We start from the raw sequence: 15,167 nt of genomic DNA, 5'->3' as shown, positions 1-15,167 counted from the left end.
TTTAACCCTTATAAAGCTTTCCTGACCGCAAAGATGGGATTATATAACTAGAACAGGATGATTCCATAACTTTCACACCTCCCATCCATTTCTTGTACAATAAGATCTACCTATTAGAACCAAAGCAGTGGCTTGAATAAGTTATGAAACATATTTAGCATGAGTAGAGTGTTACTACTACTGCTAGATATACTATTACCTAGATCAGTGGTCTCCAAACTGTGGCTCGCAGGCTGTATGCAGCCTTTTGGTTGCCTTTATCCAGCTCTTGGAACACTATTCCTACCTCTGACACCAGCAATGGGATATTATTCATCCCACTGACTGACACTGATGATGAAGCATAAATTCTTCCACTGATACCAACGATGGAACACTATTGACACCAACGAAAGGGCACCATTTCTCCCACTGGCACCAACATTGGGGCACTATTGTAATCACTAATAGCACTGATAGGGCACTATTTCTCCCACTGACACCAACGATGGGACACTATTCCTTCCACTGGCACAAACATCGGGGCACTATTGTAATCACCAATACCAATGACGGGGCACTATTCCTCCTCCCCCTAACCAAAGGGGTGCCGTGGATTTTTTTTACTCCCACTGACCACCCAGGCTGAGGCATTATCTATGTACTCCCACTGGCCACAGTTCAGCCCTGCTAAAGTTTGGAGGACAGTAAACTGGCCCTTTGTTTAGAAAGTTTGGATACCCCTGTCCCCATCTAATCTGATAGCCAGACCTCCTTATTAGTCTCTGCTGTTCACACCCCTTTATATAAATGAGCTGGTTGATGCTCAGGGCTCTCTCATTCTCTGTTGTGGGAGCCGGCTGCTGGGTGAAAAGGCTGACTGCTGACAGAACACTAATAAAGGTGCCTCCCAACGGCTTCCCTTTTTTAGTCAGGAATCAAGTAAAGGTTAAGACAAGGAGATGTCTGGTTTGTTTTATGCTATGGACTTGCTGTACAAAGCTCTTCTGCATTAAAAACTGTTTGTTTGCCTTGCCGCAAAAAGTGCAGGACAAATCTGCTTCGGCTCTTCTTGTGTGTCCCTGCCTTGTGCATGGTTTACTCTCACTATCAGTAAAGCCTGTCCACTTTACAATTTATTTATTATATGAAAGCGAAAACAGAACGGTTTGGCCTGTGATCATAGAGGATGACACAACCAACATGTCTAGGAGTCATAAAATTTAAACCTGGCATTGGTCCCAGTTACGGAAAAAAAAAAAAAAATGTTGACTTACGCATTTCATTAACTTTCCAAATCAGTCACATCCTGAAGATCAGTGACCACATACATAAGCATTACGGTTATCTGCTAGAAACTGAATTCTTGCCAGCAGCAGCTGATCAGTCATCCTGTTTAAAAATGAACCTGACTTTTGGCCTATTACTGTTAAGTCTACAATCTGGCTAAGCAGCATAGGCATGAAGCCCATAAAGCGCTCTTCAGATGTCGTTGCAGGTGTCCTGAATACAGACTGGAAATTAAGTGTTGGCTCTCATTTAATCAGTGTTCTAGCGGGAAATTATAATTTTTCGCACACATGTACAAAGTCGCAATTTTTTTGACAACAAGCATTTACATTTATATATTTTTTTACCATTTTATTCAGTGTTTGGGAATTCAAGTTGCTCCAACATCCACTCGCGCATTGCTCACGGCAATTTTATATATATATATATATATATATATATATATATATATATATATATATATATATATATATATATATATATTTTCCACTTGAGTGAGTGATATCACATATTGCTGCGTTTGTTTATTTTTAACCTTTATTGTTATCAAAAGGGGGCTAATGAGATTCTCCTGCTCTCTATCCTGACCCAGTTTATCATGGTCCCAGAGTAACAGTAGAGCCTGGGAACCATAGCAAGTGTGGAGAGGGGGGGGGGGGGCAAAAGAGTGCTTTAAGGGTTGAAGGAGAGCCGTTTAAAGACAAATGCTGTGTAAATTATTACTGCAGCTAATGCCTCTTAGGATACCCATACATGAGTCGCCCTCACACCCTCGAAAGGGCGGCCAACCAAGCGTGATTTTGCAGGAAGGTTGCGATGAGGGCCCAGCATGTGTACAGCCCTGAGCCTCTTCATGCCCTTGTTTAAGTTGGCAGTCAGATGATGGTAAAATTACAGCTCCACTGCCTGCTTTTACCGCCCCCTGGCCACCCGCATGAAAGAGCCATTAGCTGTTTGATTTTGGCAACATTACCTTCTCTACAAGCCTCTCAGTCTTCTTTAGGGAACTGCGCCTCGGCCCCCTCTCGGCTACTGGTGAGCTTGCGGTCTGCTCGCTCACTTTGCCTGTGCGCTTTTCTTCTTGCTTCTCGGCCTCCCTCAGTTTGTGCTCAGAGTTCAGACAGTCGTTGTGGTATAGCTGGTAGGTCTTCACTGCCTGTGGAGAAAAGATAAAGTAAGTGATCAAGCACTATTCGATAGAGGCGAGACAGTCAAGAGCACGAATGAAGAACCAAAGAAAGGGGGTCCTTGAGCAGTAGCAGATTCGTCTCCCACCTACAATGACCACCGAAGTAAGGGGGTACTTTGCCACTGACATACAGCATACAAGAGAAGTATGGGGAATGATTTTTTTGAGATTCATACTTACCTGGGTGGATGCAGCATTGGTCCAATACTGCATCTGTCCCCCCGCCGGGTCCAACACCAAGAAATGAGCGATCTAACACCATCTATCGCTTGGTTCTCAGGGCTATGCGAGCGGAGAGCTGCTGACTGTCAGTCGCTGCTCTCTGCTCTGCCCCCTCCATGCTCACTGTGATGCTGGGCTGTGAAAGGGGTTGGAGCGGCCAGCTCAGGCTCTCAGCGCCTCACTGGCTCTGTGACGTCAGCAGACTTCAGCCCGCTGTTTGCTGAAAATGGGCCACAGGAGTGCAAAATGAACTGCACTCCTGTGATCCACAGGAGAAGTACAGCCAAACAAGCTTTGGCTGTACTTCTCCTTTAAGGCAGCCTTTCTCAACCAGGGTTCCTCCAGAGATTTCTAGGGGTTCCTGGAGCAGTGGCACCAATGCTTCTTGGCAGAGCCTCCTCTCTTTTGTTGGTTAGGTAACCACTGTACCAATGACCTGGGCCGCATTCTTCCTACCTACTACCACTGTAAGAAAAATTCTTCCCACTGACCACCAATGTAAGGAACATTTTTCCTACTGACCACCAATGTAAGGAACATTCTTCTCACTGACCATTAATGTAAGGAGCATTCTTCCCACTGACCCCCAATGCAAGGGACATTCTTCCTACTGACAATCAATGCGAGGAGCATTCTTCCCACTGGCCACCAATATAAGGAGCATTCTTCCTACTGGCCACCAGCTTAAGGAACATTCTTCCCACTGATCACCAATATAAGGAGCAGTGGCGGCTGGTGCTCAATTTTTTTGGGGGAAAAAAAAAACTTAAATTTCCACCACAGTGCCCATTAAACGCAGCCAGTTTGCCCCCTCAAATGCAGCCAGTTTGTGCCCCCCATTGCAGCCAGTTTGGTCCCCCCAACTGCCGCCAGATTTTCCCCCCAGCTGCCGCCAGATTGTCCCCCCAGCTGCAGCCAGTTTGTCCCCCCCAACTGCAGCCAGTTTGTCCACCCCAACTGCAGCCAGTTTGTCCCCCCCAACTGCAGCCAGTTTGTCCCCCCCAACTGCAGCCAGTTTGTGCCCCAGCCCGGCACGTACCTTCCTCGGGTTAGTGCCGTTCTCTCCCCGCTCCCTCGATGTCTTCTCCCGAAAGGCTACACTGCCGGGTTGCCCTACCCGCAATGTCTACGGGTGCCAACATCGCTGGATTCCAGGACAGGTAAGTGTCCATTTATTAAAAGCCAGAAGCTACAGTATGTGACGCCGGGAACACAGCTATTGGACTGAAAGCGGTTATGTTCCTTGCGCTTTGAACAACCAGTCGGCGGCGGCTACTCTCCTCTCTCTTACCCAGCACAGGTAGGCTCCACTGGGACACAGGCTGCAATGGGGACACATGCTGCATTGGTAGACATGGGCAGGCTGCATTTTTGGGCATGGATAAAGTTGTTGTTAATATTTTTTTTTTTTACTTAATTCTGCATAAAACATTTAAGTGTCATTTCATGAGATAATTTATGAGGGCATGTCTAGGGGCAGGACATGGTAGGGGTTGGGCAGGGCAACTGGTGGCGAGTAACCCTTGATTTGTGAGAATTTTTCTGGCCACAACGGAACATGAAAGAAGACAAATGGTAGCAATACAGCAGAAGTTATGAGTCTAAGTTTTCTTTGATTACTGATATAAGCCACACATTTTGTGTTCAGTTACTAAAAAACTGAGAAGTAAGAGTCATAAAGATAAAGAAATGAACAGGGAAGTGGGTGCAGTGCAGTAGAACAAAGTCCAGCAGCTTATGCTTTGGAATAGTTCCAGTTTTGGTTGAACCACAGTATTGACTGCACATGCATCCCAAGAGCATACAAAATTAAAGATAAAATAAATTCATATATTGTGAAGCTATACTACATATTACGAAACTATAAAACAACAACTAGGGGTCCATATAGTGAACTTGGTGTTGAGTTATTCACTTTATGTCAACACAAAGGACAAGGGGGCACTCTTTACGTCTAGAAGAAGAGAGACAGTGGCCCGGATTCGCAAAGCACTTACGCCGAGATACGCCGCGTAAGTCTATCTATGCGCCGTCGTATCTGTGTGCCGTGCCCACAATTTGAGTTACACCTAAAAATAGGCTTCCAACGACCGACATAACTTGCCTACGCCGTCGTATCGTGGGCGCATATTTACGCTGGGCGCATTTTCCGCTCCCATAGATTTTCTATGCACATATGTAAATGGGGGAGATACGCCGATTCACGAACATAGTTGCGCCCGGTGCATAATATACGCAGTTTGCGTAAGGCGTACGTCCGGCGTAAAGTTATTCCCCATATAGGAGGCGCAACTCATGCAAAGGTATGGACCAGGGAACAGAGCCGTCGTTTACGTAGTACGTGAATAGAGCTGGGCATAGGTTACATTCACGCCGTAGGCAGTGATCCGTCGTATCTTAGGAAGTAGTTCCGGCGTGATTCTGCGCATTCTCACTGGGATGCGTCCACGGGACGGCGCCGTACGTTATTTGTATCTTTATGACTCTCAATCCATCATTTACATGGGGTCTAGCCTCATTTGCATGGCTCATGCCCACTTCCACTTACGACGAGTTACGACTAAGAAACCCAGCGTAGATTTGGAGGCAAGTGCTTTGTGAATACTGTGCTTGCCTCTCTGCGCTGCGTCGGCGTAGCGTATATTAGATACGCTACGCCCGCATAAATATGCGCCGATGTATGTGAATCCGGGCCTTAATCTCTAAATATGGAAAGGTTTCTTCACAGTAAGAGCTGTGAAAATGTGGAATAGACTCCCTCCAGAGGTGGTTCTGGCCAGCTCAGTAGATTGCTTTAAGAAAGGCCTGGATACTTTTCTAAATGTACAGAATATAACTGGGTACATTTATAGGTAAAGTTGATCCGGGGAAAATCCGATTGCCTCTCGGGGGATCGGGAAGGAATTTTTTCCCCTGCTGTAGCAAATTGGATCACGCTCTGCTGGGGTTTTCACTTTCTTCTGGATCAACTGTGGGTATAGAATGGAGTATGTGGGATTGTATGTAACTATTTTAACATGGTATTCATTGTACAGTAAAACCTTGGTTTGAGAGCGTTTTGCAAGACAAGCAAAAATGTTTTAATACATAATCGATTTTGACTTGATATACAAGCGATGTCTTGATAGACGAGTAGCGCCATGTCACAACCGAGTATAAAAGAGAAGAGAGGCGCCTCTAAGTGTAGCAATATGGTTACATTTAATGAAGGTACAACATTTAGAAACTCACATGGTTGATGATTAAAACAGACAAATCTAAGTATTCAGGCATCCGGGGTAAAGCTGTCCACATAGACCATCCACTGCACCACCATTGATCTTATTTCTTCCATGAGCGGTTCAAGCCTCACTTTCAGATCGCTCTACTGCAGGGTAGTCTTCCTGGTCACGATTGCAGACAGACAGCAGTGAGAGCCGGTGGGGAGGAGGACGGTCTATGTGGACAGCTTTACGCTGGATAACTGCATACTTAGATTTGCCTCTTTTAATCATCAACAATGTGAGTTGCTAAATGTTGTAACTTCATGAAATGTAACCATATTTCTACACTTAGAGGCGCCTCTTATCTCTTTTACACTCTGTAGCTCCTGCTGGATTTTGATTCTAATCCCCTTGGGGAGGCTTCCATTTGTGGATGGACATTTTATGGTTACACAACCTATCACATTGCTAATTTTAAAGCGTGACATGTTGGGTATCTATTTACTCGGCGTAACATCATCTTTCACATTATACAAAAAAAATTGGGCTAACTTTACTGTTTTGTTATTTTTTAATTCATGAAACAGTTTTTTTTCCCCCCAAAAAAGGCATTTGGAAAATTATTGCACAAATACTGTGCGAGAAAAAAAGTTGCAATGAACGCCATTTTATTTCCTAGGGTGTCTTCTAAAAAAATATATATAATGTTTGTGGGTTCTGATTAATTTTCTAACAAAACAAATATGATTTTTACATGAAGGAGAGAAGTGCCAGAATAGGCCCGGTGGAGAAGTGGTTAACATTCAGTACAGTTTTTAAAGGGGCCCCAAGGTCCTTGAAGGCATCTATGTCAAGTACCTGCATAAAAATGAAATTTAGGCCTCCAGCTGCAGAAACACTGACTCGGAGACAAGCCAATAATTACAGATATCACTAACCAGAATAATGGGAGCCGTAGCCAAAACAGATCCCCACAAATGTAAATTTTGGCTATAATAAAAACACATTCAAAGACATTCAAAGACCTCGCACCCCGCCAGCTGCCATAACAACCACACTTACCACTCCAAAATACCTAAGAATACAAAGCAATCAGGGAGAACGGGTGGAAACTTGTCCCGAACAAGCTCTCTTCCAAATGCAGGCTTTCCAAGGCTTTCCTACGTTTCCAACTCCTGAAGCCCCACCTCCTCCTGCCCTATCTACCAATCCCATTAGTACCACTTGAATCCTGTTTACTTTTGATCCACAAAAAGACTCCTCCTATGTCAAACCCCATTTAACTCAATCATGTCGGCCTAGGCTTCCCTTTTTTCACTCCGGGCCTAACTTTTATGCTTCCAGTGTTGGTGACGTCTCTCAGTTGATTACTTGAAGCTGCAAGTTCAGTGCGCACAATCATCATCCCATACCAGCAGACCTTACCAGGATTGGTTGTATTTAATTTCTATGGTTGAAACTTTTTATAATGGTTAATACCTATTATTTTTGCACATGGTATGGGAGAGTCTATACATATACTTTACACCCAGCAATAATTTGCTCTGCCATGGCAGGCAGGAATGTCTTAATCAGACCTCACACTTTTTGGGGGAACTCCACGCCATTTTTTTTATTATTTGGGGTGGAGTTCCCCTTAAAATCCACACCAGACCTGAAGGGTCTGGAATGGATATTTGAGGGGAACCCCACGTCATTTTTTTTTAAATTGACGGCGGGGTTCCCCTTAATATCCATACCAGACCTGAAGGGCCTGGTAATTGAATTTGGGGGGACCCCCACGCTTTTTTGTTTTATGAATGAATTCTCTCTGAATTGCCAAGGAGCCGACAATTCATTATAGCCGCGAGTAATTTTTAAATTCAGAAATTACACTTTGTGCAGAGACAGTTCTAAGTACGGGAAACATGCGCTATTTCACATGCATACTTTACACCCCCCCCTAAGTACGAAATTTAAAGGAATATTTCACTTTTATTGTTTCACTTTAAGCCTTATTAAATTAAATAACTTGCATATTGGCCTTTAAAATTAGCACTTTAGATTTTAAACGTTCGAGTCCCATAGACTTTAATGGGGTTCTAAAGTTCACACGAACATTTGGTGTGTTCGCAGGTTCTGGTGTGAATCGAACAGGGGGGTGTTCGGCTCATCCCTACTCTTGATGGATCTTTTGTTCCCTTGTTCTTTTCTCTGCAGTCAATCATGATTTCCCCTTCTGACTAAATACTTTCTCCCTTTTATCCATAAGTCTGCACAGAGCTTGAGCTTGAATAATAGACATCCCCTAAAACTTGATTTTCCTTTTTTAGTTCTAACAAATGTAAAGGAATGCTGAGGCTGCAGCCAACCCTGAGATTATATTAAAGGCAGACTCCTACCGCTTAGCAAATATGACGATCGGCGGGACTCCACTGATCACAAACAGATGTTAGGCCCCAGGGCTGCGACTAGTGTCAGAGATGATAAACATGTAAAACCAGGGTTTGGGCCAGATACCAGCAGGTCAGTGTGAAAACCTCAAAGACTGAAGTATAGATGAGTAAGAATGCTTAGTGTTGCCAACTGGCGGTGGAGGACTCTAATCATGGTGCAGGGACTGGAAATGCCTGGTCTTCCCAAGAGCAAATGTAGGCTACACCCAGTGTGTGGTCCTAACTGGCAACCACAGACGGACAAAGGAGGACACAATCAGGGACAGCAAGATACAGCACACAAGACAATACCCCAGAGAGACCAGGCAGTATATACTAGCAGACAAAAAAGGATGAAACACAAGAAATGGCAATCAAGGAATACAAAAGGGAACACACTAAGCACTAGTAATTATAAAGGGAACAAAAGGATACCAACAAGAGCTAAGCAGAAATCACATAGGATTGCTGGTGCGAGGCACTAAACCCTGACCGAGCAATAAGAGACCATCAAATACATTGATCCAGACTAAAAGAATTTGACCCACAGGGCAAGTGGACAAAGGAGGTAGCTGGAGGTCAATAACCAAGTTCTAACTTAAGCTGTATAGCTGGGTAAACACTAGCAGATTTTCATTGGATTTCATTTATTGTTTTAAAGCGGAGTTCCACCCAAATCTACAACTTTATCTTATCGCATTTAGTAAATTGCATAGATATTCCATCGTTACTCCAATATCTTTTTGCCATTTAAATACCTTTCTATTTATGTTGTTACATCCGGTCTATCACTCCCACAGGAGTTGACGTGTATCCTGTATTCCCCCGTCGTCACACTGTCTCATGGGAGATAAGCATCATGCTTCCCAAAATTCAGTGCGGAACGCCACCCAGCAAAATCTTGCGTGATGTGATGGCCGTTGTGATGGCAACCCTCAGTGTTGACGGCGTGCAGCATGCGCGGGATCGAGCGGTGAATGCTTGGAAATAAGCATTCACCGCATCCCGGAAATAGGTGCTTGTGGGCTTCACTTCACAAAGCTCTAGGTAGACCCAGCTTTGTATGACCAGTAGATAATCACTAGGTAGATATTTTTTGTTAGGGCTCCATTGTGACCTGGTGACTTACTATGCTCTCCTGAAATGGATGGCCATGAAGAAAGACAAATAGATGGGTGAACAGGCGGATTGAAGCTCTGTGGGAGCAATTGTTTATGGTAAAACACCGACCAAATACGAAGATGAGAAACGTAGACGCCATATCCCAAGTTCACTCTTGGTGGGTCACAGGTGTTTGGTGTAGTAGAGTGTCTCACAGGGAGCCTGTAAAAGTCCTGTTTGGGATTTTGAGACCTCTGATCCACTACAGGTTTTGCACTGCTCCCTATCAGACAATTTAGGTTTGCCTGAGGAACACAGTCAGTGATCTGAAGCCTGGGGAGCAGACAGGTCATGTCTGCTAGAGCTGAGGCTTGATGGACACAACAACAGTGTATATGGAGGATGCCAAACAGTAGACTAGGCCAGCCTGGTATTTAGGGTTGCGTATATGTAGTAAAAGCCGAGACATGTGTAAATAGAACAAATAAACTTCCCACTCTTTGCCAAGACATTACTGGACTGATATTGGTGCCTAAAAAGGTTGCTCAACCCAGAGAGCATTATACCAGCTACCTATGCCCAGCTCACAATGCATATACAGTACAGACCAAAAGTTTGGACACACCTTCTCATTCAAAGAGTTTTCTTTATTTTCATGACTATGAAAATTGTAGATTCACACTGAAGGCATCAAAACTATGAATGAACACATGTGGAATTATACATAACAAAAAAGTGTGAAACAACTGAAAATATATTTCATATTCTAGGTTCCTCAAAGTAGCCACCTTTTGCAGCAGACACATCTCTAGGACTGGTAAGAGGAGACTGTGTGAATCAGGCCTTCATGGTAGAATATCTGCTAGGAAACCACTGCTAAAGAAAGGCAACAAGCAGAAGAGACTTGTTTGGGCTAAAGAACACAAGGAATGGACATTAGACCAGTGGAAATCTGTGCTTTAGTCTGATGAGTTCAAACTTGAGATCTTTGGTTCCAACCCCCGTGTCTTTAGAAAAGGTGAACGGATGGACTCTACATGCCTGGTTCCCACCGTGAAGCATGGAGGAGGAGGTGTGATGGTGTGGGGGTGCTTTGCTGGTGACACTGTTGGGGATTTATTCAAAATTGAAGGCATACTGAACCAGCATGGCTACCACAGCATCTTGCAGCGGCATGCTATTCCATCCGGTTTGCGTTTTAGTTGGACCATCATAAATTTTTCAACAGGACAATGACCCCAAACACACCTCCAGGCTGTGTAAGGGCTATTTGACCAAGAAGGAGAGTGATGGGGTGCTGCGCCAGGTGACTACCTCTTGAAGCTCATCAAAGCAAAAGGTGGCTACTTTGAAGAACCTAGAATATGAAATATATTTTAAGTTGTTTCACACTTTTTTGTTATGTATAATTCCACATGTGTTAATTCATAGCTTTGATGCCTTCAGTGTGAATCTACAATTTTCATAGTCATGAAAATAAAGAAAACTCTTTGAATGAGAAAGTTTGTCCAAACTTTTGGTCTGTACTGTAGCCGCATACAGACATTAACTTCTATATGTAGTTTTGCACAGCACCTGTTGGCTCCCTGGCTGGGAAAAACACTATAATTTCTGCTGTGCGGACAGGTACGGCCATATGCATGAGCCCCTAAGCCGACAGATGATTCCAAGAGTTTTTAAAGGGGTTGAATAAGGCTGAGAGTTCCCCCAAGTGGGTCATTGACAAATTTCTAAATTTAAAATGAAACCTACAGCAGTAAAATCAGTCTGTATATGCAGTAAAGCAGGCGTGTTACAAGTTTAAAAGGGCTAATGCCCTGCATTGTGTAAAAAGGCAGTTTGATCCTGTATGAACAGATCCTCCTCTTCTTCCAATGACTCCAAAACATGTGCAGATAAGACAGAGCCTTTGGAGTCAGTCTGCACATGCTCAGTTTGATGTGTATTGCTAGAGAGGTTTTTTTCTCTTGGAAGTCTGCATGTGATCAGCATAGGGCCAGGCAGCACTGTCCAGACAGAGGGTCAGGGGTCCTGCATCCTGATAGGACAGCTAGTGCAGTATGAAAACTCCTCCTACAAGCTTTAACCAGGCACCGATAGAAGTCACAAGACTCCTATATACTACTGATGAGAAAAGGTATTTAGCAGTTTATATTTACTAAAATAATTGCATGTCCGTGTTCTGTGTGCTGTGGAAGACCAGATATAGCGAATGCAGGGTCCTGGGCTTAGTAGCACTTCAATACAATAATAAAATGCAAGACCAAGCTTCCAAAAACTTAACTCAGATAACATCTAAAACGAATTTAAGTCCAGACAAAGCTTGTGTGGCTGTACTTCTCCAATATATCACAGGAATTTGTTTTGCACTCCTCTGACCCGTTTTCACCAGAGAGCGAGCTGAAGTCCACTCTCCGCTGACGTCACAGAAGTCAGTCCAGGCACCACGTCATCCCGACAATAAAGTCTGGATCTGGCAGATGACTGGACTGACACCCGGCTCAGCCTGTCAGCGAGCAGCTGAGAGCCTGAGCTGGTCGCGTCCGCCCCTCCACAGCTCAGCGATCCAATGAGCAAGGAGGAAAAAGAGCAGAGAGCTGTGACTGACAGTCTACAGCTCTCTGCTCATGGAGCTCTGAAAACCAAAAGATCGGCGATGTTCAATCGCTCGGTTCTCAATGTAGAGACAGATGCTGCATCCACTTAGGTAAGTATGAATATGAAGGCAAAAAACAACTTCTCTTTTAAGGGCAGCACTGTATAAAAACCCAAATACATGTTTACTAGAAATACTCTATACAACTTAACTCTGATTTGCGTTTCCTGGACAGTTTGTGTAGTGTAACGATTGATTTTATGTGTTGCCAGGAGTTTCTCATTCAAGATTTCCTGAGAGGTGAGTGAGGACAGGCTGGAAAAACAATCTAGAGTAGACAGACTGTCCAAAGGCAGCATAAACCCTAAAAAGATGTTGGTATTGGCAGGCCGGTACCCACACCTTGGCGAGGCACTGTGGCTTTGACATATATTTGCACATTTTGTGGAATTAAACCCTCTATTTTTAACATTAATTGTTTGTTTTTTTGCAGGCTGGCTGGTAAGTGTGCTGGGAAAGTTAGGTTTGTTTGTGCAGTACTCACCCCTTGCAGCTCGGACATCAGCTTCATCAGATCTTCCTGCTGCTGAGCCCCAATATCTTTACTCTGCAGGGAAGAAAGGTAAACACAGTTAGGCTAAACATTAAAGCGGAACTCCAGTAATTTTTTAAATTTTCTATTAAATCTTCTGCCCTAGTTGTTGTTTTAACTTTGGAGAGTAAAACATTTTTTTTCTGCCAGTAAATACCTTATACAGGCCACTTTCTATTTCTTGTCTGGGGGCTGTAATCGGCTTCCAAATAGTTAACCAGGGGACGCACGGGGTGCGCGTTACTTGGTTAACACTGATACGCATCTCAGCCAATCAGGTTCACCGGATCTGGTTACCGGTAACCTGATTGGCTGAAGCGACATCGAGGGCGGGACTACTTCAAGGGATCGTGGAGGAGGATCCGAGGATGGCTGACCGAGAATCTCCGGCATTTTAGGGGCAAACTGGCGGAAATTGATGGGCACAGTGGCGACAATGGCATGGCGAAGTGACGACAATTGATGGGCACAGTGGCGGCAATTGATGGATGGGCACAGTGGCTGCGTTTGATGGGCACAGTGGCTGCGTTTGATGGGCACAGTGGCTGCGTTTGATGGGCACAGTGGCTGCGTTTGATGGGCACAGTGGCTGCGTTTGATGGGCACAGTGGCTGCGTTTGATGGGCACAGTGGCTGCGTTTGATGGGCACAGTGGCTGCGTTTGATGGGCACAGTGGCTGCGTTTGATGGGCACAGTGGCTGCGTTTGATGGGCACAGTGGCTGCGTTTGATGGGCACAGTGGCTGCATTTGATGTTTTTTTTTTCGTTTGTTTGCGCCCCCAAAAAAAATTTGAGCACCAGCCGCCACTGGCTGTAGGTGTGCCTCTGTGTGTCTGTGTAAATCCAGGAAGTGAACAGGCAGTGGCTTCAGCTGCCCACAGTAAAAAGGGCTGCAGCCAGACTAAGTGGAGGGAGACTTCTGCAGCATATTTGGCAAGTACAGGATCACAGTATTATATATATAAAACATTACAAATTATGTGAACACACTACAGTTCCTCTTTAAAGTGGAGGTTCATTAAAAAAAAAAAAATTTTAACATTACATTCAGCCGAGTTGTCCCAATGACAATCGGCTTTTTTCGTACATACCTTATTTTCACCGCCGCTTCCGGGTATGTCTTCTGCGGGACTGGGCGTTCCTATCTGATTGACAGGCTTCCGACCGTCGCATACTGCGCGTCACGAGTTGCCGAAAGAAGCCGAACATCGGTGCGCAGGCGCCGTATAGAGCCGCACCAACGTTCGGCGACTCGTGATATGCTGTATGCGACGGTCGGAAGCCTGTCAATCAGATAGGAACGCCCAGTCCCGCAGAAGACATACCTGGAAGCGGCGGTGAAATACGGTATGTACGGGGAATAAAAAAAACAAAAAAAACATCGGCTGAATGTAATGTTAAAAATTTATTTTTGGGTGAACCCCCGCTTTAAGCAGAATTGTCAGTAAATAGATGAAAACCTAGCAATTATCTGCAACATAACCTCAAACCCAAACTCGACATTAACATTTGTAATATGAACAGTTATGTATATTTAGAACACAATAGACAACACAGAATGATGTGAAAATGTGTATAAAAAAAGTAGAGGAAGTGAGACAGGAAAGATGACCTCTTGAAATAGTCAAACTTCCCCACCTGAATCCACCAAAACTCAACTCCTCCCATAACGGGCCACATCTAACCAAGACTACATCCAAGTGAATCTATAATGAGTTATGTTTGTAATGCAGAAGTAAATCTAGTTTTGGTTGAGCGTGGGGGAAGGGTTAGAAATATTATGTCCCCATTAAAGAAATGTTAGCTTTACTCCCTGTTCTGACTGAAAGTGGAATCTCCAGAAGAGACAAAAAACACTGGTGGGATTTTTCCCCCCACTAATTATGCATGCTAGGGGGCATTTTCACGCTTGCCGGCCACAAATTTGGGGACATATTTTTCTGACACGCATTTTTTTTTAAATGTATTTATTTATTTTTAACATGGGTTCCTATAGAACACGTTCACATGAATGCATTTTTTGTTTTGGGAAAGAGTCAGGGACTTTTTTTCCCACAAAATGCAGCGTTTTGCATGCAATAAACTTCAATGGACCCACATCCAAATCGCGATTTCACTGCGATTTGCGTTTTACGAGATGTGTATTTTTTTTTATTTTTCCTTGCTTTACATTCACTGTGTATAGCTGGTTGCTAAGGAGTGATCCGGGAAGCCAGCCGCCGTGTCCTTAACAACCGATGAGTCATGAATGTAAAAAAAGAAATACAATTTGCCAGCTAAAAAATAAATAAAAAACTCATGAAAAAAAACACAGCATGGGGCCCCCCAAAACCATACCATACCCTTTTGTCTAGTATGGATTTTGAGGGGACAACCCCCACGCTAAAATTGAAAAAAAAAATTGGCGTGGGGTCCCCCCCAGAATCCATATCAGACCCTTATCAGAGCATGCAGCCCAGCAGGTTAGGAAAGGGAGGGGATGAGCGAGGACCCCCCCTCCTGAACAATATTATTGGGGGACCTTTTACCCATAACCCTTGCCGGTGGTTGTGGGGGTCTTATCATAATCCGGAAGCTCCC

General features: G+C 44.3%; 1 protein-coding gene across 3 annotated transcripts in view; it reads right to left on the bottom strand.

Moving 5' to 3' along the window:
* ARHGAP4 (Rho GTPase activating protein 4) overlaps nucleotides 1–15,167 on the bottom strand; it is a 256,952-nt gene that overhangs the window by 85,206 nt on the left and 156,579 nt on the right. For all 3 annotated transcript variants that reach the window (XM_040322987.1, XM_040322988.1, XM_040322989.1), the window contains exons 4-5: nucleotides 12,539–12,601; nucleotides 2,243–2,425 (exon numbers count right to left, since the gene is read on the bottom strand). In XM_040322987.1, the coding sequence (XP_040178921.1) occupies nucleotides 2,243–2,425; nucleotides 12,539–12,601 (246 nt within the window). The remainder of the gene's footprint in view (nucleotides 1–2,242; nucleotides 2,426–12,538; nucleotides 12,602–15,167) is intronic.

Source organism: Rana temporaria, chromosome 9 (genome assembly GCF_905171775.1).
Source record: "Rana temporaria chromosome 9, aRanTem1.1, whole genome shotgun sequence".
Lineage (NCBI taxonomy): Eukaryota > Metazoa > Chordata > Amphibia > Anura > Ranidae > Rana > Rana temporaria.
This window is presented reverse-complemented; position numbering and strand designations above follow the sequence as displayed.